This window comes from Felis catus, chromosome D2 (assembly GCF_018350175.1).
Source record: "Felis catus isolate Fca126 chromosome D2, F.catus_Fca126_mat1.0, whole genome shotgun sequence".
NCBI classification, from domain to species: domain Eukaryota; kingdom Metazoa; phylum Chordata; class Mammalia; order Carnivora; family Felidae; genus Felis; species Felis catus.
Genome location: NC_058378.1, coordinates 32,803,639 through 32,829,041, shown reverse-complemented (window position 1 = coordinate 32,829,041; position 25,403 = coordinate 32,803,639). Strand labels below are relative to the sequence as shown.

Genomic DNA, 25,403 nt, shown 5'->3' with positions numbered 1-25,403 from the left:
TGCCTAATGTGATAAATAACAATTTTAAAGCAGAAACCAACAATCCTACTGAATGGTAATTTACTGGGTTTGTTATTGCCATTATATTCAGAAATAAAGCACGATGTAACCACCATCACTCTTAAACACATTGTTCGGAAAGTTCATGCTAAATCTAAGCTATAAAACAGAAGACAGATGAAGACAAAAATTGCCACTGAGGATAACATTATAGTCTACTAAAAAAAAGCTCTAAAATTGATAAGGAAACAGTAAAAGTGCTAATCAGTGTAATAAGTGGTTGGACAAAAGATAAATACCCCAAAATAAGTAGTTCAGTACTAACAAATTGTTAGTTCTAGACACTGTTTAGACACTGTTTTAGGCACCATAAGAGATACAAAAATGGGTAAAATGACCCTTATTTTAAGGACCTGAAATCTACCTAAGCACTAAACTATTAAAAGAAAACACAAATTTTAAAAAATAGAAGAAAACTAAGTAGATGTTTGATAAATGACATGAGAAGTCCACTGCTGCTAAAGGTATAAATTAGGAAAAGCTTTTCAGAAAGCAAGCTGGCACTTTATACCAAGAGTTTTATTTTATACTCCTTGGACTTGCTAATTCTCCCTATGGGAATTTTTCTGGTGGAATTAATCACATATGTGGACAGTTCACTGTATGTGGGAGATAGATCTATTACAGTATTGCCTGTAATAGTATATACTGGAAGCAATGTAAATATCACAAACAGAAGAGTGGGAAATAAACTATAGAACACTGTAGAATAGAGAATACGAGGGATCGACTAAAAATTGTGTCTTGGAAAAATGGCAGATATTCACTATATAGAGTATTATGTGATGAAAACAGTTTACAAAACAATTTATAAATACACGTTTACTTTTCTCCCCCTCAGAAGTGGAAGAGAGAGCAAGAGAGAAATAAATCCCTTAATCTCAATACATAAAAATCTTATCAGTGGTTCCTTCCAGATGGCAAGTGATTTTTTTTCCCTTTAGCTTATCTGATTTTCCTTTTCAATAATGTGGCTATAACAGGCAAGTGTTCTACCTGTCCACCTTTACTTGGTCAGGTTAGGGTCAGCAGTAATTAGTGTGTATTTGTAAGTGGTAGAATTATAATTTGACCTGGCTCTGACTGTGAAGCTCGTGTTCATGCTGGGGCAGAAAAGGGGATTAAGAACAATTGGAGACAGGGGCGCCTGGGTGGCTCGGTTAGGTTAAGCACCCAACTTCAGCTCAGGTCATGATCTCGCGGTTCATGAGTTTGAGCCCCACGTCGGGCTCCGTGCTTATAGCTCAGAGCCTGGACCCTCCTTCAGATTCTGTGTCTCCCTCTCTCTCTCTGCCCCTCCCCCACTCTTATTCTGTCTCTCAAAAATAAATGAAAAATTAAAAAAAGAAGACAGAGGTCTTGGACACAGACTGCTCTTTTGAGAAGTTTGGTGAAAAGAAGATGAGACAAGTGTATGTTTGTGTGCAGTTAAGAGTTAAAATCCACAGCTGTGCAGCCTGGCATATCTTTTGGCTTGCCATCTTCCTTTCACAGCCAAGCTTCTTCTCTTTACATTGTTTTCTCTTATGAATGTAAAGGCTTACAGATGGGTAAAGTGAAAATTAACTGGCTCCCTTACCCCCTGCCCTGACCGTCCCACCCGGTAGACGGTACACAGGACAAATAATGCTGAGAGGCATCATGTACTATGCATATTGTTTTACACAGACAGGACCACATTACACACGTGGGTTGACAGTTCATTCTTCTCATAACACGTAACCTAGAAATTACTTTTATGTCAGTGCCTGTAGATCCCATGAAATAAAACTGCATTTGTCCTAAGGCATAACCTATATGCCATACGAGTTATTTGCTTAGAAATTTCCCATCAGAAATTCAAACCAAAACTATAATGAGATCTCACTTCACACCTGTCAAAATGGCTAAACTCAACAACACAAAAACAACAAGTGTTGAGGATATGGAGACAGGGGAACCCTCCTGCCGTGTTGGTGGGAATGCAAACTGGTGCAACCACTCTGGAAAACAGTGTGGAGGTTCCTCAAAAAGTTAAAAATAGAACTACCCTACAACCCAGAAATTGCATTGATAGGTATTTTCCCAAATAATACAAAAATACTAATTCAAAGGGATACATGTACCCTGATGTTTCAGCATCGTCAACAATAGCCAAATTATGGAAACAGCCCAGGTATCCACTGATTGATGAATGGATAGAGATGTATGTGTGTACACATACATACAGACATACACACAATGGAATAATATTCAGCTGCCAAAAAGAATGAAATCTTGCCATTTGCAGTGACATGGATGGAGCTAGAGAGTAAGTATTATGGTAAGTGAAATAAGTCAGAGGAAGACAAATACCATATGATTCCACTCAGGTGGAATTTAAGAAACAAGACAAATGAACAAAGGGGAAAAATAGAGGCAAACCAAGAAACAGACTCTTACCTATGGAGAACAAAGTGATGGTTACCAGAGGGGAGTTGTGTGGTGGGAATGGGTAAAATAGGTGATGGGAAGTAAAACACATTTGCAGTGATGAGCACTGGGTGACGTATGGAAGCATTGAATCACTATATTTTACACCTGGAACTAATATTACGCTGTATGCTAACTAACTGGTATTTAAATAAGAACCTTAAAAAAGAGAGAGAGAAAGAAAACATCTACCATCATTTCATCTCTCTCTCTTTTTTTTTTTTTAACGTTTATTCATTTTTGAGAGAGGTAGGAAGACACAGAATCCAAAGCAGGCTCCAGGCTCCGAACTGTCAGCACAGAGCCTGATATGGGGCTCTTACCCACAAACTGCGAGATGATGACCTGAGCCGAAGTCCGACGCTCAACTGACTGAGCCACCCAGGTGTCCCACATACCTTTTGAATTAATTAATATTCCTCAGTCTAGCATTCAAGATCTTCCAGTAGGAAACCAACTTAATATTTCAACTTGATCTTCCACTGCTTTGCACTTACTTACCCCCAGCCCTAGCCAACTTCACTGCTTATTGATGATTCTTTGGGTCTTTGTTAGTGTTATGTCTTGTGACTAAAACTTCTCTCATGTTACTCCTCATCTTTTTCCTTTTTGCTATCTTTTTTTTTCCTTTTCTTAAATAGACTATAAGATTCTTCATGGCAGGGAGTACTCTTATTCAGCACTGTATATCCAGTGACTTTTAAAATTCAGGTTCATAGATGTTTAGTGAATGTTACTCACCTAAGTCGTTCACTCATTCAGCAGATACACAAGATGAATTGAGTACAGTTAGCTTCTTGTCCTGAGCCCATCCTCCTAACAGCCTGTTCTGTTCCCAAAGCAGCTATACTCTCTTCCACGTTTAAATTACCTGAAGCACCTTGTCTTGCTTGTGTCATTATCAGAGTCTTCTTTATAGTTACCTCAGTAGATTGTAAGCTCCTTAGTACAAAGGGCTGTTTGCTTAGTCTTCTTTTTAAGGTTCATTTATTTATTTATTTTGAAAAAGAGTGAGAGAAAGAGAGGGGCAGAGAGAATCCCAAGCAGGCTCTGCACCATCAGCGCAGAGCCCCACACAGGGCCCAGACTCATTAACCATGAGATCATGACCTGAGCTGACATCTAGAGTTGGATGCTTAACCACCTGAGCCACCCAGGCGCCCCTCGTGTGGTTCTTCTTTTTCGTAGAGACCAGCATAATGCCTGTATGCAGTAATCTCTCAGGAAATACTAACTGTATGGGACTGAATTAAACTGGAAAAAAAATCCCAAACAAAAGCCTGGAATTTGTACTTTCTAGGAAGTCAGTGATCTTCCTGCAATACAAATACATATCTGTAAAGATGCCTCTGGAATGCTTGAGCTCTGGAGCGCTTACAGGCCTTTTAAACTAAGAGCTTAGATTTAAGGCATTAATAACTGGCTTCTGTTTTCAAATTCAAAGCACTGTCTAAATGATAAAGCTGCTTAAGAATAATACATCATTTTTCACATAGCAACCCTATATTATTTTTAATTCTGTTATGAGGAAGAAAGGCATAGAGCAGCTCTGTGACTCATTCATAGTCAACCAGGAAAGGATCAATGAAGAAAGAATCAGGAGGCTATACTTTTAGAAATATATGGACATATTGTCCAACGCGGTATGTATGACATCAACCTGAAATTTAGTGACTGTACCCAAGTACCCTTAAGTTCTTTTAATAGAACTCCAGAATATTTGTCATCTGTGAATCGTGTGTGCGTGCAACAGCTCTTGACTGAGAACTGATTATGTGTCAATTAGGCATTAATTTAGGTTCCAGGGTGAAACAGGGGATAAGATAAAGAGCCAGCCTTTGTGGAATGCACAGTGAATTGATAACAGCAGAACCGACTTGGATTCTGGTCTCTGTCCTGACTGGGAGCAGCTCAGTCTGTCTGTGCTTTTACTCCTCTTGCATAAAATGAGAGGTTAGACTAGAACTTTTTAAAGGACTTCAGTTCCTTCAAAGTCCTAATAAGTCTTGAATTGGACAGAAATCTTAATTTTCCAGAAAGACAGAGCTGGAAATTGGTTTCTTTCATTTAGTCTGTTTAATTTCCTTTCTCTAATATTTCTTGCTCCCTGTTTTTGTCTAGTTGAACTCCCTATTCACTTCTTTTTCTTTAATAGAGGGGAGAGAAAAGAAGGACATCATTCTGCTGTGATTTGTAATTGAGGTAGATTTTGAAGTCCTTGGTTATATTCAGACTTAAGTTATGTTGTAGCGTTCAGAAGTATTTCAAAACCTTATTGTTCTGTCATGGTGTTAGTTAATCAGAAACTTTAGACCCAAAATAATGTAGGTCTTTGCTTGGAGATCCACATGCACAATTAATTGAATCGGCTAACTGTAAAATTAGAGTTCTGTGCAGCGTGAATAGATTTTTATTTTCCCTTTAGGAATGTGGGGACAAAGTTGTTTTCATCCTTTCCCCCTTTATAGTGCAGTCCTTAAGGCACGTACTCGGAAGCCACACGGCATGGATTCTGATTTGGGGTCTGCCACCAATTAGTTAATATGATTTTGGTCAAGTTTTATAACTTGTCTGTGCCTCAGTTTCCTCATTGGTAAAATGGGGATAATAATTCATTGTGAGGATTCAACGTGTTAACAGATCTCAAGTGCTTAGAATAGTGCTTGATACTACCACTCTAGTTGACTTCTGTACCTCTGGTCTGTTCTCCTTCTAAAGTGTTTTCTACTCTGCTAGAGTCAGCTTTCAGAAATGGACATCTGACCACATCGTTCTCTTTTTTAAATCTCCGTGGCTTCTGATGGTCCAACCACTACTTTATATCAAGCTCATCTCCACTGTTCTTTTTCCCTCATTCTCTGCTATAGCTATATTCAGTAATCAGTTTTCCAAATAAGATGTGATCGTGCATGCCTTGGCATCTTTGCACATGCTGTTTCTTCTGCTTGAAGTGTCCTTCCTTCACTGGTTTTATCTGCAAATCTTCAGCGATACTGCAAGACCTCATTTATTTTATTTTTTACATTCACTTCTCACTTTTTAATCAGTCACATCCATCAGTTAACCAATCACAGCCAGTAGTTACTGAAAGCCAAGTATAATGGTGCACTGGAAGATACAAAACAAATACAACATGCTCTTGAGCATATAATCTAGTAGAGGAACAGGACAGACAGACTTGAAATAGCAAGGGACTGTCACTGAGAATGCTAAGGAAAGCACACGTAAGTGAAGCAGCATTTCAGAGAAGGGCAGAGTCATTGCTCACAGATACAGGGGAGTGGGGATGTTAGGGTGGTTAGAAAGGCTTCATGGAAGAGTGGGATTTAGTTGGGCCTGGAAGGATCTGCTTAGGTGGAAACTGTAGCCCAGGGAACAGAGGCACAGAGGTGGCAGTTGCCAAGCCGCTCAGTGGAGAAAGCCTGGTAAGAAAATGTGCATGTTGAGGAGTGCTGAGGTCATGGGGCAGCAGGGGGTCCCTAGGGTCTCCAGAGCCTGGAGCATCCTGAGCGACCGGTGTGTTGTGTAACGTTCTACCCCATGCCAGCCACACTGGATCCTGATGCAAAGGGAGGACTCGGCAGTACTGGCCCCAACTTCATTCAAAATTTTGAGACTCTGTTCATCATGGATTTTTTTTTCATTAATTTTGATTTTTAAAAATACTGCATTAAAACATGATTTATTGGGGCACCTGTGTTACTCAGTAGGTTAAGCATCCAACTCTTGATTTCAGCTCAGGTCATGGTCTCACAGTCATGAGATTAAGCCTCATGTTGGGCTTTGCGCTGGGGCGTGGAGCCTGCTTGGGATTCTCTCTCTCCCTGCCCCTCCCCCACTCACATGTTGACACTCTCTCTCCAAAATAAAATAAAATCTTTAAAAAAAAAAAAAACACATGGGTGCACCTGGGTGGCTTGGTCAGTTAAGTGTCCAACTCTTAATTTCTGTTCAGGTCATCACCTCGTGGTTCTTGAGTTCGAGTCCCACATTGGGCTCTGCGCTGACAGCGTGGAGCCTGCTTGGGATTCTCTCTTTCTCCTTCTCTCTCTGCACCTCCCCCACTCTTGCACACATGTGCTCGCTCTCTCTCTCTCAAAATAATAAATAATAAATAAATAAAAATAATAATATTTTTAAATATAATATATATAATAAATATATAATATAATATATAATATATAATTATATTCAATTTTGTATATTCAATTATATATATTCAATTATATATATTCAATTATATATATTCAATTATATAATTAATATATATTATTATATATTATATATTATATTAATTATATATAATATATAATATATATAATATATATAATATATAATATATAATATATATTATGTTATAATATATTATAATATATATAATAATATATATTATATAATATATAATATATATTATATATTATATTATATATTATATTATAATTTATTAATTATGTTATACATTATATTATAATAAATATAATAATATTTTTAAATAATATTTTTAAAATAAATTAATAAAAAAATAAACTGTATGATTTATTTAGGTTACTGCATTTTTTGGCACCCTCTTAAATTTTGTGCCCAAAGTAATTTCCTCACTTGCTTCACCCTAGTGCCAGCCCTGTGTTCTAGTTCTGAAGTTTGGTGGAGGGGACATGAGTATTTATGATTGTAATTTATTATTATTATTATTATTATTATAAATAATGTTAACTATGGTTTACTCATTTACAAATATTTTTTGGTTCATGGATAGTATTTCATTAAAAAAAAACCCACAAGATAAAGAACTTAGAATTTTAAGAAGATTCATTCGGAACTTTGGAACCTGCAAACCATGAAAGGGAAGATAATTGTTTGTGTTCCCGAGTCAGTTTCTGGGGGACGTAGCTTCCTCTTGCTGCAGTGTATGCCCTGCAAGCAAAAAGAGTTGTTTTGCCCACGTCTAAACGAGTGAAAGGTCACTGGAGGGTAGGGGTACTAGAGGCTGCTGTCCACTTGGAGACAGACCTCAAGCAACTGAGTTGCTGTAGCCAGAGTATTCTGCCTGAGGCAAGATGGGCCACAAAATGGGCCACACAGGTGGGTTTGGCCCATATCTCACATAAAGCAAACCTGTCTAGCTCTGCTCACTGGCCACAGTGCTTACACTGTGGGCCATTACACTTGGGCCATGGCCCAAGAAGCAATGGAAGATTCCCAAACTCTCTAAGTTTCTCAGGCCTACTTGTATCCAGGAAAAGAGGTGATGTTTGACCCAAAAGACTCTTACCAGCACATCTAAAAATGTGAAATACAAAAAATGTGAAGTCTATTGTTCATTGGTATGCTAGTGACTAATGGGAGATTATTTTGGGCCAGGGATGTCAGGATCAGCACTAATCTCAGAGGTGGCTAAGGAAGGGTTGAAGGTGCAGGCTGCTCCCTGCACTTGCCACCAGGTGCACTGCTCTGTCATTTGATATGGACTCGGCACATATCCAGTGACAGCTGCCTCAGTCTCACAGTGGACATTTTGGCACATGATGTAGAAACCACAGGCTGCATTTTACCATCAGATGAGTGGGTGGTCACAGAAGATGGCTGCTTCTGAGGCCTGCTCACCACACACTTGCTGGGATGCTGACCCCTCTTGTCGGCACAACCAGCAAAGCTGTTCTTCAGAACTGAAGGAGAGAGAAAAGAGTTTTCCAGACAGACAAAAGCCGAAGAGTTCATCACCACTAGAATAGCCTTACGAGAAGTGTTAAAGGAAGTTCTTCAAGCTGTTGAGCAAAACACCTGCATAGAATGAAAACTTCTGTGCAAGCATTGTTTCTGGTGGAGGTGCTAGAGTGAATGGCCGTTGCCGAAATAGAACACAACCACTGCAGAACCCTTACTGCTTAGAGCTACCTGGAGTCCACATGAGGAATGGTCACGCAGCCCATGGATTTTCCTATAGCTGTCTTTATGGGTACTATGCTTCAGCCTCAGTGAAACACTGAGATAGTGTCCAAGGCTACGGGGATCTTCACAGCGCGTGCTCTTTCCCAGTGAGCAAATGTCTTAAGACCTCCTTTGATCCTGGCAGAAACATATTGCCCACCTGGTAGCTTTAGGTTCTGTGACGGGATGAAGCAATAAGGCGCTTCCTTTTAGGCATGTCTCTGTTGAGCCTGGCTTCTTGAGCCCTGTCCCAAGATGCTAAGCTTCAAAGTCATGTTTAAACCTCCTGTGAAAACCTGGCCCTCTCCATGTACGGTTGATCCCTCCCTTAACGCTCACCAAGATATATTACAGTTATTGGTTTCCATCTCCATCTGCTCCATAAGGCTGTGAGCACCACGTGCCTTTTCTCTCCCTCCTCTTACGCACGGTCTTGTACAGTGATTGGCCCAGAGCAGATACTCTGTAAATGTTCAATCAGTAATCAGGGATTTAGGACTTTACTAAGATTTTTATACTTCTGTCTTCAATTGCTCCAGGCTGCAAGAATTAGTCGATCGAGTGCTGGAACGTTTTCAGGCATCTGGACTAATAGTGAAAGAGTGGAATAGTGTGAAACTCCATGCTACAGTCATGAACACTCTATTCAGGAAGGACCCCAATGGTAAGTCCCACATAGAACTATAGCATAGTTTGTGATCAGTAAGGCCTTATGATATCCCTGGGGTTCAAACAAAACGGGCTATCAAAGAGCCTCTGGTATATCTTTTTTTGAACCTTTGAGTTGTTTTTTTCGTTTTTTTGTTTTGTTGTTTTAATATGGAAGCTTCACGAATCTGCGCATCACCCTTGCGCAGGGGCCGTGCTCATCTTCTCTGTGTCGTTCCAAGTTTAGTGTATGTGCTGCCAAAGCGAGCACAAACCTTTGACTTGTTTTGATGAGCACAGTGGAAGTGGGCAGAGACATATCTAGCATGGGACCATGACATTCTAGATCTTTGATTTCTGTTGCCCATAGCATTGCCAGATTTAGCAAATAGAAATACAGGATGTCCAGGTGAATTTAGGTAAACAGTGAATAATTATTTTAATATAAGTGTGTCCCAGAGGTGCCTGGGTGTCTCAGTTGGTTAAGTGTCCAACTCTCGAGTTTGGCTTGGGTCATGATCTTCGTTGGGGTTGAGCCCCGTGTTGGGCTCCGTGCTGACTGTGCGGACCCTGCTTGGGATTCTCTCTCTCTCTGTCCCTCTGCCCCTTCAAATAAATGAGGGGACTTTAAAAAAATAAAAATAAATAAAAGTATAAGTGTGTCCCATGCAATATTTGGTGACTTTTTTTGAAAAGAAGAAAGAAGGAAGAAAGATTAGCTAGTAAAAGTAAAGGTTAGACCAGTGGTTCTCAAATAGGGGCAATTTTGCCCCCCTTGAGGACATTTAGGATTGTCTGGAGACGTTTTTGGTTGTCACATTTAAGGAGTTGAGGGTGCTTTGCTACTGGCATCTAGTGAGTAGAGGCCAGGGATGCTGCTTAACTCCCTACAGTGTACAGGACAACCTACCTCAATAAAGAAGTATCTAGAAATGTCAGTATCACCACAGTTGAGGAACCTTGAATTAGAGTAATAATTTTTTATTACTCTAAAATGGATTCTAAGCCTTTGTATAAAGGCATAGAATCCATCTAAATGGATTCTAAGCCTTTGTATAAAAATGCCTTGTTTTAACCCTTGATTTGGGACAGTAATCTACATTTAAAAAGGATTCTTCTTTTCTTCCCATTGCCTCTCCCCAGCAAGTGAAAGCTTTTCTAGCACATTCAGCATCTATCTGATCAGGAGCCACAAATTCAAGTATTTGAAATGGGTTTTATTTCCTTTGCTTAGGACCCTGACCTTGGTTTTAGAAAGTCTAGGTTGGAAGAGGAGATCTCCATCAGGACTTGACCCCATAAACTATTTGTAGATTTATACTTTAGGACAGTTTGTGTGTCCCATTTTTTGTCAAAGTACAGTTGATCCTTGAACAACATGGTTTAAACTGTGTGGGTCTCACTTACACACGGAATTCTTTCTATAAATACAGTATATACTATAAATGTATTTCCTGTTCCTTATGATTTTCTTAATATTTTCTTTTTTCTTTATTATAAGAATACAGTATATAATACATATAATATACAAAATATGTATTAATTGGTTATATTATCAGTAAGGCTTTTAGTCAACAATAGTAATTTAGTTTTAGGGGAGTCAAGAGTTACACATGAATTTTCAACAGCATGGGGGTTGTTGTCCCTTATCCCCATTGTTCAAGGTCACCTGTGCATCTTTTCTTTATCTCAGATATATACCAAAGATCCCAAGTGGAAGTCATTTAATATTAAACCCATTTGGTTAGAGCCATTGTAGGACTAAGAGATATGTAGCTGGCTAATTTTCAGTTCTAGCGTTTTGTGATGTTAGATCCTATTTTATTTAAGGTTTTTCTAAATACATCACTATTTTACCTTTGGGAACACAGATCAAAAATGGCTCAAATGACTCAGTCAAAGCCTATAGACTCTTATTTGGGTAGTTCATAGAATCCAAAGCTCTATGCTTGCTCTTGTTCTGATGGAATGCGTTTCTTTCATTTGGATAGTAGTATTGCCGAAGAATATGTAGAATTTCAGGAAAAAAATTTCTGGAATACTTCATATTTATAAATGTATGTACCTTGTCCAGAGCAAACATTTAAAGGAGTTTTTGATATTTATTTTCTTCTCGGTCAGTTTTAAGTTTGGAAACACAGTTAGATCGTCTGATGGGATGTACATCTTAACATCACTATGTAAAGACAGAATTTTAGAGCTGTAGAGTATACAATAGATTCGTTGGTTCAGAAGATACATTGTATCCAGCACCACCCAATAGTACTTCCTATGATGATAGAAGTATTCTGTATCTATAATGTCCAGTATGGTAGCCACCATCCACATGTAGTTATTGAGCACTTGGAGGTGGCTAGTGAGACCGAGAAAGTCAACTTTTCATTTTAATTCCTTTTAATTAATTAAATTAATCACATATGGCTGGTGGCTACTGATTTGGACTGTGCAGGTACAGACGGTATTTTATGAGACATTTAATACCATCAGTAGTACGTTCTGCAAATGTCCTAGTCCTTAAATCTTTCTTTGGAGCTCTTACCATGCTCCATTATTAACTAACCTTTTGACATGTAAGAGTTGAATTATGCAGGAACCTGTATCTTCTAAATTGTGTGGATCCAGATTTATATTCAGTTAGCACCAGAGCTTCATGTAAGAAAATGTTCTGTGTTCACGGAATAGTTATCCTTTCTTAGTTAGAGATAGTTTGAATATAACACTTTCATTGAGATAAATTCACATACCGTATGATTCACTCATTGAAAGCATATAATCCAGTGATTTTTAGTATAGTCAGAGTTACGCAGCCATTACCACGATCAATTTTAGAACACTTTTCATCACTCCAAAATGAAACCCCACTGGTGGTGTGACTCCTTAACCTTGCAGTCCTACACACCATCAGTCACTTTCTGTCCTATAAATTTGCCTTTTCTCTGGATATTTTGTATAAATAGAATCATGCAATATATGATCCTTTGTGACTGACTTCTTTCACTTAGCATAATGCATACAGGATTCATCCATTTGATAACATGTATCATGCCTCATTCCCTTTTTATTGCCAAATAATCATCCACTATATGGATGTACCACATCTTATTTATCCATTTCTCGGTTGACGGACATTTATATTGTTTCTTCTTTTTGACTATTAGGATTAATGCCGCTGTGAACATTTTCATACAAGTTTTTGTGTGGGCATATATTTTCACTTCTTTTGGGTATATACTTAAGAGTGAAATTTCGGGTCATATGGTAAACCAGTGTTTAACTTTTTGAGGAGCTGCCAGACTGTTTTCGAAAGTGTCTGCACCATTTTACATTCCTACCAGCAGTGTGAAGGTTCCAGTTTCTCTCCTTCTTTGCTGACACTTGTTACTATCTATCTTTTTGATTATTGCTGTCATTTTTGATGGGAGGTGGTATCTCATTTTAGTTTTGATTTACATTTCCCTGATGGCTAGTGCTACTTACAGATTTTGAACCTGTCATTGATCTTTGGTTAAGTGAATACTTTGTCGTTAGAAGTTACCAGTGTGTAATTCCAGTGGGCTAGCTAACTTATATTATGCACGTGGAGTTAGCGCTCTGGACGTGTTTTACCAGTTCTGACTTGGTAGTTTCCATAGCTGTATACAATAAAAGAGCATATTCAAAAGTGGCAATACAAATACTTTTGAGTGTCTGTTGGTAGGCAGGAAAGGGTAAATATCTTAGAAAATATTCCGAGGGTTAAATAATTCTTAAGGATGCTTTGAATTTTCTGTACCTTGGATTCTTCTGTATGATGAATTTTTACCTGAAAAGGGGATAGGAATCAGGCGTTTCACTCTTTCTTACCTGTCATCCCTTTCCTTTGAAATCCTCTTTCCTGCCATATTTCAAGGATGTCCTTCGGAATAAGCATGCTAAATTAACACAAGGAGTTAGAGCATAGCTTTCATGAGGCTAAGGTCATAGATTTGCTGCATTTCTGTGTAGAATGTCTGTAAAGATACCTTTGAACTGAAGGGGGCTTCCTCATTTGCAGGGGGGGGTTTCCTTAAATCAACCCACATCATGTTGGTTGCAACCCAAATCAGCGTTGCCAGCACTTTTGACTACTTCATGTGTGAGTTTTTTGTATGGTTTTTTTGTTTTTGTTTTTTTACATATTTTAAAAGGCATGCAGCTTACACAAAATCTTGGGCTTTTAGACTTCAAGGAACCTTTGGAGATACCTAATCTTAACCCGTAACTGTGTAAATGAACTGAGGTCCATAGAAGAGACATAATTTGCTTAAGAATATGGTTCATTTTATACACACAACCACACACACACACACACCCCACATCTTTTTTATCCATTCATCTATTGATGGACATTTTAACTGCTTCCATATCTTGGCTATTGTAAATAACGTTGCAGTAAATATAGGGTGTATATATCTTTGAATTACTGTTTTCGTTTTCTTTGGGTAAATACCCAAAAGTGGAATTACTGGATTGTTTGGTACTTCTATTTTTAATTTTTTAAGGAACCTCCATCCTTCTGCTCCAAGTTTACATTGCCACCAACAGTGCATGAGGGTTCCCTTTTCCTCATGTCCTTGCCAACACTTGTTATTTCTTATCTTTTTTTTAGAATGGATAAAGAAGATGTGGGGGTGTATGTGTGTGTACTTGTATATACATATACAACAGAATATGACTCAGCCATAAAAAAGAATGAATTCTTGCCATTTGTGACAACATACATGGACCTGGAGGGTATTATGCAAAGTGAAATAAATCAGACAGAGAAAGACAAATGCCACAATGATTTTACTTATATGTGGAATCTAAAAAACAAACAAAAAACAGAAGCCGACTAATAACTATAGAGAACAAACCAGTGGTTGCCAGAGGGTTTGATGAGAGGTGGGGTGGGCAAAATAGGTGAAGAGGATTAAGAGGTACAAATTTCTGGTTATAAAATAGGGGCACCTGGGTGGCTCAGTCTGTTAAGCGTCCGACTTCGGCTCAGGTCATGATCTCACGGTTTGTGGGTTTGAGCCCCACATCGGGCTCTGTGCTGACAGCTCAGAGCCTAGAGCCTGTTTTGGATACTTGTCTGTGTCTTCCTCTCTCTCTGCCCCTCTCCTTCTTGCGCTCTCTCTCTCTCAAAAATAAATAAATATTAAAAAAATAATAATTTACAGAGATGAAAAGTACAACATGGGGAAGGAATATAGTCAATAATATTGTAATAATGTTGTATGACAGATGGCATATGGCACATGGTGACTAGACTTACCACGGTGAACGCTGAGTAATGTATAGAATTGTTGAGTCACTGTGTTGTACGCCTGAAGCGAATACAACACTGATGTCAACTATAGTTCAATTAAAAAAAAAAGACTATGGCTAATGACATACATAACCTACCTCGAGTGCTTGGACAGTGTTGGATGAATAAATGTGTATGGAGTTGATAACAGAGCTGAGACTGGACCCCGGGCCTCTTGACTCAGCCTGCTGCTTTTCCCTCCCACTGTACCACTTTCCAGGTAATACATTTTGCTAGCTATACCTGTAGAAACCCAAAAGAAAACAAACGTATATAACCCAAGCTTCTCTTCTAATATTGTCTTTGAAATATTTACAGCTGAAGGCAGGTACAATCTCTACACAGCGGATGGCAAATACATCTTCAAGGAAAGAGAATCATTTGATGGCCGAAACATTTTAAAGGTCAGTACATAGCAGGTGAATTGGAAATTCTTTGGCATGTATCCTAAAGTAAGAGAGGAAAACAAGTTGTTCTCCTTTTAACAGTAAAGTACATTTTTCTCATGCTTCCCATAAGGATCATTGATTGAAAGGCTGGCTAAAAAAAAAAAAAAAAAAACAAAACAAAACAAAAAAAAACTAATGTCCTAAAGGAAAAGGGAAATCTTTTTGAATCTGTCGAGGCTGTGATGTCTCTTATTAGAGTACTTGAAATTGATGATTTAAGAAACAAGTATCTAAACTACTTGGACCCATAGCAATAAGTTGATTTTAATGTGGTGAGTTTTACTTTGTATTTTACCTCTGGAGGTCTGAGTTTGCATTTTTTAAGTGAAAAAGAATTGTTTTGTTCTAATAGACTTTTCACTCACTGCTCTCTAAAGTTGTTTTGTAATTTGTTTTTACTCAGGAATAGCCTCTGTCTGAAAAGTAGGCAGTCTGTCTCTGACTGTTGAGGTTTTGCTTTCCTGAGTGTTAAAGTAATCTATGAAATTCCCATAAAAAGGTTCTTCAGGATTGCATTTATCTTTCTCCTACAGACCACATTCTGTAATATCCATGATTTATACCCTCTCTATCAGGTTAACATGTCATTGTGCCTCTGGGCAAACACAAACAAATTGATACAATGGAGAGGTTTTTAATTCTTCATTTCACTTGTTCTGTAAGGGGTTTAGGTCATACATTTTCAAAGCCATTGGATGGTTTTTAGAGTTGGGAAGAGAGTCTGTGTATATAACTTCAGAAAAAACTTTAGCTTTAAAAATGCTCTTTCTTTTTCCTTCCCCACCTCATCCTCCATTGCCATATCTGGTCACTTGGCACTTTTCTTGCCAGATGCCTAATGTGATCCAGTTACCTCTAATTCATGACCTCACTTCAGCACCTGCAGACTTCATACCACAGAACCCAACAAGGCGATGACCGCATCCACTCGTAGGCAGGCATTCAGGCTTCTACAGTTTATAGAGCTGTGTCGATTCCTTCTTTCCTTGATATCTTTCCTCTTTCTGAGTACTTTTCTTGTTTTCAAAGTAGCTATGGTAGCTTTGGTTTGAGTGGCAAGCTGCTAATGAATTCCGCAGCCATTTACTGATTTTCCCAGGCCACATCTTCAGTGTGATATGAATCTTTTTCTTCCTCTATCTCATTTTCTGGGCCTTTGCCAATAATAGCATTAGTTATTTTGCTTTTTTTGTCATTGTTGTTAGTTTGATTAAGAAAGAAAAGTAGACTGAATGGGGAAAGAAATCTGTAGGAATGACTCAAGCTGTCTTGGTTCTTTTGGAATCCGAATTAGAGCTCAGAAGGTATGCTGATCAAAGTCAAGCGTGAGGCACTTTGACATCAGCAAGAGGGAGGTCATGGCAGAAAGCCTGTGCAGTGGCTGTATGAACAGTATGGGTGTCTCACCTAATACTTAATTCCTCTCATTCTGAAAAGTCCATCTTCCAATTTAAAGATGCTTTGCCTTGAAATCTTCCTATCCACCCCAGTGATGGCATGGGTGCAGCTCCCTCTAGTGTTAACAAGGGCTTGCTATGTTAGTAGTACCCTAACTGGTTGGTGCCTCATCACAGCCTCAAAGCTGGGCTCAGCTAGGGACTTGGAGACTACTTAATCCAGTTTCCCACTTTAATTTCTAAGGGCACAAGATCCAACATAATTAAAGTGGCTGGCCAAAGGTTACCGATCGTTAGTAGCTGAGTCTGAAATGAGAGCAAAAAGATTCAAATCACAAGTTAGCATCGTCTCTGCTGCCTCCCATAAAGAAGCTCAGTGTTTAGGTAGATATCATTAGGTTTTTGCAGTTTGGCGTATCTGTTTGAACTGTAATAATGTCTGATTAGAAGTTGTTTCGTAAATGTTGGGGCAATGGTGTATGCCAGTTAGTCTAAAACTGTGGCTGATTAAGAATTAGACGTTGAATTGAATGTAACACCAACACCAGCAGAAATACTTATTGGCTGTATACCATCTGCCAGACCATGTGCCCTGCAGATGAAACAGTCATTATGATACAATCCCTGTCTTCCAGGAGCTTCCTGTCTTTGAGGGGTACAGACTGTTAATAGGCAATTATAATATAAAATGGTGGGGGCGGGTTACGAGTATGGAGAAGTTCCTTTGAACACAGATAGTTAGAACAAAGTGTCTTTTGATACACTAATATTTTACTTTCTAATCATTAGCTGCAGAAAATATAATCTTTCACCTATATTCAATCAAAGGAATTCGCTTTTCTTTGAGAATAAAGGTAATATGTGGCCTCCAACGATTACCCACCCCTAAACGCAGAAGTAGCTATGGTAGCCCACCTTTTGGAATTTCCATAAATGAACATGCCTTTCTCAATTAGAACATAAGAACCCATGGGCCCCGACACCTTTGGGGACAAAAAAGATTCCAAAAAACCAGTGAATTGTATATGTAGTTTTTGTATCAGATAAAATGATTACATTTAGAAAGAAAAAAAACTTCAATTTCACTAACAAGATAGGAACTGACGTGGAGAAAACCGAAAGATTAACTGCATTGGTGGTTCAGGAGCCCAAGCATATGTGTGTAGCATATTAACAGCTGCTTAGGTCAAGGATCAGGAATGCGGGTGGTGAGAAGCAGCCTTGGAAAAAAATCAGCTTCATCTACTATTCAAAGAGAAACAAAAGGAGAAAGCAAGCCATCACACGTTGCTCTGAGAATTTAATAAGTAACAGCCAACTGCTCTTCTCCTCCATGAAGGGAATTGGCCCTTTTGGCCTGGTGTAATATTATGCGTTCTGGGTGCCTTAATAAGAAAGAAAAAAGTCTTTAATGTCTTCTGGAGGTAGAAGCCACATTTTTCTTTTGTACGGCTCTTTTGAGAGTTGTTGCAGCTGTAATAGACCAGTATTGGGTTATTCATAACTAAAATAAGAATTTTACCTGAAGAAGGACTTTGAAAGAACTGACAAGTAAAAGAATCATTCTCCTGTGGTTTTCAGATTAGAAAAGGAGCATAGGTAGTTGTGATGGGTTTTTATGAAGACGGACAGATAGCTCTGAAAGGAGCATGTACTCATGAAGATGACCGAGGCCAAATTCACAGGGTAATGTCCCCTCAGACAGTTTCTATTTCTAATCTAAGAGATAGGAACAAAGATGCTATTTGTTTATCTATAAGGCAGTGATAAACTTGTAATTGGAGAAATCATGCTGACCTAAAGACCTACTATACTGCCAGAAATAACTGCTCCCTCGCAAGTGGAACAGTCAGAAACTGCCAGCCCCAGAGAGAGAAGTGGTCTTAATGGCAGTCTGTTTGGGGGGCTTGTGAACCTACATTAAGCAGTAGAATCATTATTCCAAGACTGTGCTCTCAGCAGATTGAACAGGAGTACAGTATTAACTGTTTGAAAGCATAGCTTCTGACTGCAGTGAAGAGGAGGAGATATTAGAGCCCTAGGTTGTACTTAGTAGAGGAGGTGATGCCGTACAAATAAAGGCACAGTTGACACAGTATTTGGAAAAGAATAGAAAGAAAGTTCTATAGGTCCAGAATCAAAGGACATCATCACAGTGCCATTTCTTCAGACACTTGAAAATCCTGGAAAATATAAACCAAGTAAAAAGGAGATGAATTTGTGCCTTTCCATTTTATATATAGGAATCTTTAGAGAAAGAGGGAATTGGTGCCATTAAAGTAACTATTGGTTCAGGAGGTTAAGCATCCAACTCTTGATTTCAGCTCAGGTCATGATCTCAGGACCATGAGATCGAGCCCTCCATCAGGGCTCCATGATGGGCATGGAGCCTGCTTAAGATTCTCTCTTTTCCCATGTTCGTTCGTTCATTCTCTCTCTCTCTCTCTCTCTCTCTCTCAAAAATAGCCATATTGGTTTTTAATATTTTACTTGAAAAGTGGTTTTATTTTTGAAAATATGTTTTAAATCTGTTTAGCATCATTGAAGCTTTTCTTGAAAGGTGTAAATGAGAGTAACTCAAATATTCCATTCATTTTTGCTTTTGTTCCATCTCTGTCCCTTAACCTCTTTTTAAAAAAGGACAGTTAGAAGAAATAAATTTAAATGAGAGCTTTATTTAATTTACTTAAGGAAGCTGTTTAAAAATATTTTATCTTTTTTTGGTAAAACATATACATAGAACAGTGAATGAAACATACATATACATTTAACAAATAATCATGAACAGTGTAACTACTAACAAGGTCAAAAAGTAGAACATATCCCCATGTCCTTCCCTGGCCAACTCTTTAGTTTCTCCTTAGGTAACAAATGCACAATTAAATTCTTAAACACTCTCAGTGAACATTCTTGTTTTGAATGATTACTTTGTTTCAAAGTATTACAAGACTATTGAAAAGTTGAATTCATTTTTGTTTTTTTCTAGGGAAGAGATGTGAGACTGGGAACTATGTAGAAATTAAAAAAAAAAAAAAGATACAAGGGGCACCTGGCTGGTTCAGTTGGTGGAGCATGATGCAACTCTTAATCTCAGGGTTATGAGTTCGAGCCCCATATTGGGCATGGAACGTTCTTCCATCCAAGTACTAACCAGGCCCAACCCTGCTTAGCTTCCGAGATCAGACGAGATCGGGCGCGTTCAGGGTGGTATGGCCGTAGACTGGGCATGGAACGTTCTTAAGGAATGTCCTTAAATTTTATATATATTAATGACTACAAAGAAAGACTAATATTTAGAAACTATTATTTCTAAGGAAGAAAACATTGTGTCTTTCATTATCCAGCTCAGTATTCAGCCATATTATATACTGTGATTGAAAATTACTTCTTAGTCACATGGCTGTTTAGAATTTTTTTCTTCAAAACTGCTCTTTCAGACTTTCCTTGAGAGTCTATCACTACTTGTTCCACTGCACTATTATATCAGGATAAATAACAGCAAACTGAACGTGGCCTAAAGTTATTCTCTCTCATTACCACCGTAAGTATGGTGGTGTTTTTACTAACTGCTGTCTCTGTGACTTGACTTTTTTTTTTTTTCTGTGACTTGAAAATTTAATTTTATTTAGGTAAGTAAAATCACTAAACAGACATCACTTCCTCTCTAAGCTATTTATGCTTATACACTATTGATACTAAGTTCAGTTCCCTTGGACACACAGATAGTTTGTAATAGTTTTGTCCATAGCATTGAAAACAGTCACATTATTCGTGATAATCATGTGAAGTAGGAAACATATTAGAGGAGCAAACATACAACTTTCTGAAGAATTTGATTCGTCAAGTTAAGATGTGGAAAAGGTCATTTAGAGAATAAGAGAATCCGTGGAAATTACACACACACACACACACACACACACACACACATTCAATTAAGGATTGGAAGATAGAGTTAAGAAAATGGCAAAGGTGAAGAGAGAGAAAATATGAGGGGGAAAATATGACACAGAGGATCCTCAGACAGTGCAAAAATTAAGATTCTAAAAGGAGGGAGCTCCTGGATGGCTCAGTCCGTTAGGTGGCTGACTCTTGATTTCAGCTCAGGTCATGATCTCATAATCACGAGTTTGAGCCCCACATCAGGCTCTGTGCTCACAGAGTGGAGCCTGCTTCGGGTCCTCTGTCTCTCTCTCTCTCTCTGCCGCTTCCCCACTTCACAAAAAAAAAAAAAAAAAAAAAAAAAAAAAAAGATTCTAAAAGGAGACAATAGACTGTTCTTGAACTTGGATGAAGGAGGCTCTACTCTGGTGTTGCCCCCAGGCACTTGGGAGTTGCAAAGAAAAATCCTCTCCAGAAGACAGTTTATCACCCTCCACCTACTAACATCCCTCCAAGGAACTTTCCCCCCCAAAATGGCCAGTACACAGAGATAGCGAGGCATCTGAGGAGACCACTCTCTGTAAGCAAACAGACATCCAAAACTCAGACGCGACATGCTGGAGTCATCAGACTCAGACTAAAAACAACTATACTTCCTGTGTTCAAAGGAATAAAAGCCAAGCTTAAAATGTTATCAGGTAATTGGGAACTGTTACAAAAGCAAAGTGACGTAGCAGTTTTTTAAACCAAATAGAAATGCTAGAGCTGGAAAATGCAGTAATTGAAATTAGGAGCTCAGCAGTAACGTAGACAGAGAGAAAGAGATGCAGTGAACTGGAAGGTCAGAAGAAATCCTCCAGAACGTTGCATGGACAGAGGGAAAGGTAAAAATTAGAGCTGAGAGGATAAGAGACCTGTAGGATAGAGCGAGAAGATCCAACATGCATCTAGTCCCAAGTCCCAGGAGAGAAGAGTGCAAATGGAGCAGAGCTGATGAAAGACACGTGAATTCCAAACAGGAGTTTTGTGAAGTGAGCTTATATTGTACTTTTCTTTCCTACAACCTATGACTGCATCATAGACAACAAAACGGACAGCCTTAATTAACTAAACTACTTGGGCCCCAACAGTTATTAAACTGAATGACTGAAATTTGTTGGCAAGAGCTACATTACAAAGAACAAAAAAACAAAACAGAAAATTCAGCTAAAGAATGCTTTTCTTAAAGTAGATGATAAAAAAAAAAGGAGGATAAAAGGTATCCAGGAAGTCTTTTTATTATTCTTATAACTTTGCTCTGAAACTGTCAGAATAAAAATTTCTAGATGTAGGAAAGACAGACGTGCACATAGGAGGGGAATAGGACACTAGCCATTTGCTGTATTTTTAATAACCACCTTCGAGAAGAGTTGAAATCTTAGCTGTGTTTTGTTTCAGTGTTTAGAATAGATGCAGCTTTTATTAATTGTTGATCTTACTGCAAAAATTGGGCCATTTGATTTCAAAGGGCATAAAAATTTAACATAAGGAGCAATTTTCTGATTAGAATGTTTCATATTAGAACAAGCTACTAGGAAGGTAGTGGCATCTTTCATTAGAATGCTTTTGTTTTGTTTTTTTGTTTTTTTTTAATTTTTTTTTTTTTAACGTTGATTTATTTTTGAGACAGAGAGAGACAGAGCGTGAACAGGGGAGGGGCAGAGAGAGAGGGAGACACAGAATCCGAAACAGGCTCCAGGCTCTGAGCTGTCAGCACAGAGCCCGACGCGGGGCCTGAACCCACAGACCGTGAGATCATGACCTGAGCCGAAGTCAGACGCTTAACCGACCGAGCCACCCAGGCGCCCCTAGAATGCTTTTGTTTTAAGAAATGAGAGTTCCATTTCATTTCTTTCTCCCTGCTGTCATCCCTTTCAAAGTATTCCCTATGTAATTCCCTGAAACCTATCTCTCACCTCTATTGTTGAACTGAAACAGCACTGTAAAGGTCACCAGTAGTCCCTATTTGTTCAGTGCCTTGACCCACTTTTACTTTTTTCCAGTAACCACATTGAGAGTATCAAGCGCTTTTCTCCTTCAAATGTTCTCTTCTCTTGGCTTCAGTGGCAATTGGCTCTCCTGGTGTCTACTGTGCCAGTGAATCTACTTTTTTTTTTTTTTAAACATTCACTGCCTTGTAGGGCTACCTTCTGAGGTTTTGTCCTTATCTCTGTTTTTCTCTTAACTGCAGTCTTGTTTTGTGCAAATTCTACTCATTCTTCACGTACAGATACTACATCCTCCCTAATGGTTGATGACGCTCTTCCTCCTCTCCTTACTTTGATTGTGCAGAGACCTGTCATGTGCTCCCCAGTGTTGAGCAATGTTCCTGTCCCTGGCAACCACTCAGGAAGCTTTTCTGGACTGACTAAAACTGTTTTTTTTTACAGGAATCAGATTTTAGAAGAGGAGACGAAAAAGAGTTTTTGTTTGCCAAAGGAGATAGTTTTACCCCATACATGAGATTGTAAACGCTCAGAGCAGGGGCCAGCAAACTGTAGTCCGAGGGCCAAATATGTCCTGCCACCTGTTTTGCACGTGGCCCTCAAACTGTGAATGTTTTTTATATTTTTTTAACGGTTGAAAAAAAAATCAGAAGAAGAGCAATACTTGAGGACATGTAAAAATTATATAAAATTCAGATGTCAGGGTCCATAAATAAAATTTCTATTGGAACACAGCCATCCTCATTTGTTTACGCACTGACTGCTTTTGTGCCACAGTGCCAGAGTTGAGTAGTTGTGACGGACACCATATGGGCACCTTGCCTTTTATGGAAAAACTTTGCTGACACCTACATGGTTAGAGTTTAGTTTAATTTTCTTTTATTCCACCCAACACAACTTCCTGCTTTATGATTAGACGTGATGCTCATATTTAATAGACCCTCAAGATATACTAACTATGTCATATTTAGTTAACAGTCAATCCTATTGAATTTCTATCTACTTGAATATTTTCTAACAAATGTTTGTTTCTTTTTTAAAATGAGTTTACTAGGGGCATCTGTGTGGCTCAGTCAGTTGAGCATCCAACTTTGGCTCAAGTCATGATCTCTCGATTCGTAAGTTCAAGCCCCACATGGGGCTCACTACTGTCAGCGTGGAGCCTGCTTCAGATCCTCTATATTCCTCTCTCTCTGCCCTTCCCCTGCTCATTCTTTCTCTCTCTCTCTCTCTCTCTCTCAAAAATAAACACTTAAAAAAATGAGTTTACTAAATTCAAGAAAAAGAGAGTCCCAAATTAAATATACCTATAGCTCATACTCATAATCTTCTGTTAATAAGTGAAGTTCATTTTTCAATTAAATTTGATTGCAACTTTGGTACTCCATATAGCAAGATTCAGCTGATACAGATCATAATGAACTTGAATTTACACTTAACCTCCTTTTATTTCAGAATACATCCAAAACTAATTTTATATTTCTCTGTGGTATACATTCATTAACTTGAAAGACAAACAATGATTTCTTTAACAGTTTTATTTATGCCTTATTACAGAATATTTTAATAAAAATTATTGAATGAAAAATAAAGTGCATTGCACTTGTAAGTAAATTGTGCTGATTTTATAATTAGCATGAATATCAGAAAAATTGGAGTTTAAGAACAAGACATCTTGCCAAAATACAGCCACTATTATTTTGCAGTTAGTGATAAAATATGGCTCTGCCTTCATTCATTTTTTTTTTTTTTAACATTTATTTATTTTTAGAGAGAGAGAGAGAGCACAAGCAGGGGAGGGGCAGAGAGAAGGAGAGACAGAATCCCAAGCAGGCTCTGGGCCATTAGTGCAGAGCCCAATGTAGGGCTCGAACTCACTGACGTGTGAGATTATGACCTGAGCCAAGATCAAGAGTCAGAGGCTTAACTGACTGAACCACCCAGGTGCTCCTGTTCTTCACGGTTGAAAACAAAACTCATGAAAATGGGAGATTGCAGGAAATCATTAGAGGCTTTTTCATATTTTACTAGTAATAGAAATAACATACTGTACTTGAAAAGAAATGAAATACTTCTGACAGGTGATGGGACAGTTTTTTCAGGCATCAGAGGTAAAAGAAAAGTGCAATTTGGAATGCTTTAGTTTAGTTTTACATAGTCTTATTTTAGGCTGTTGGGTTGGGGTGGGAGCCAGGGGATGGGGAAGATGCATATTTTGGGACAATGTCTTGTCCTAAGTAGTATTTTACCATAACTTTTCCTCTGCCTTTGTTTATGTATCACTTTGCTTGGAAAGCGAAGTCTTAAATCATTAATGGGGGCAAGCAAAGACAAGATTGTCAGTGAGGTGAAACCATCATTGAAATGAAACTGGAAGAGAAGCATTTGGCTGATTTTCGACAAAGCCAACATCCATTCTAGAAAAATGCACCTTCTCTGGTCTGTTGCTGTCTGTTCGTACATGGTATTTCACTCTCTTGAATTTATGCTTATTGGTTATTCATCTTTGCACTGGTGCTGGAATACTTGTATGTGTTGTCTTGGCTCAGGCAGGGAATGATGGGTTTGGAAGGGTCTAACTGCACAATGACAAGATCTAGGCCATGGTTTGGCAAAGACAATGACAGTAGAAAATATCTCCTTGAATACCTACTAAATATAAAACACTAAGCTAGACGCTCGGTGTATTGGGGGAGGAAGAATAAATAATTGTCTTTTGTCCCTCCAATTACATTCCTGTGAACTCTTTGAACAGGGTGCTTGTTTTCATTGTGGGAAATAGTAATCTCTTTTATGTACTCATTTCTAGGGATCCAGTCATATCACTTGGGGTATATATCACAAACTTAGTGAGTTGTGTTATAGTTCATTTGGGGTCCATTGTAGTTGTTGTTGTTTTTTTAATGTTTATTTTTTTTTTGAGAGAGAGAGCACAAACTGGGGAGGGGCAGAGAGAGAGGGAGGCAGAGGATCTGAAGTGGGCTCTGTGCTGACAGCAAGCAGCAAGCCTGAGGTGGAGCTTGAACTCATGAACTGAGAGATCGTGACCTGAGCCGAAGTTGGACGCTTAACTGGCTAAGCGACCCAAGTGTCCCGTTGTGGTTTTTTTAAGTTGTGGTACAACATACATGATAGGAGATTTCCCATTTTAACCAATTTTAGTGTATAACTTAGTGGCATTAAGTGCAATTCACATGGTGCAACCACCACTACCATCCATCTCCAGAACTTTTTTATCATCCCAGTTGAAACTCTGTACCTATTAAACAGGAAGTACTCATCTTCTCCTCCCCTC

General features: G+C 38.5%; 1 protein-coding gene and 1 non-coding gene across 10 annotated transcripts in view; one reads left to right on the top strand and one right to left on the bottom strand.

The window, feature by feature from the left end:
* Window positions 1-25,403, top strand: part of ASCC1 (activating signal cointegrator 1 complex subunit 1) — a 116,850-nt gene that overhangs the window by 70,399 nt on the left and 21,048 nt on the right. For 7 of the 9 annotated variants that reach the window (XM_045040123.1, XM_006937855.5, XM_023240540.2 and 4 more), the window contains exons 8-9: window positions 8,979-9,103; window positions 14,717-14,802. In XM_045040123.1, coding sequence (XP_044896058.1) covers window positions 8,979-9,103; window positions 14,717-14,802 — 211 coding nt within the window. Of the gene's footprint in view, window positions 1-8,978; window positions 9,104-14,716; window positions 14,803-22,552; window positions 23,158-25,403 lie in introns of those variants that run through there. The other 2 variants (XM_019813246.3, XM_019813249.2) reach the window with 2 other exon arrangements.
* On the bottom strand, window positions 9,252-9,358 carry LOC111557155. Its single transcript, XR_002737014.2, has one exon. It is a non-coding gene; the product is annotated as a U6 spliceosomal RNA (small nuclear RNA).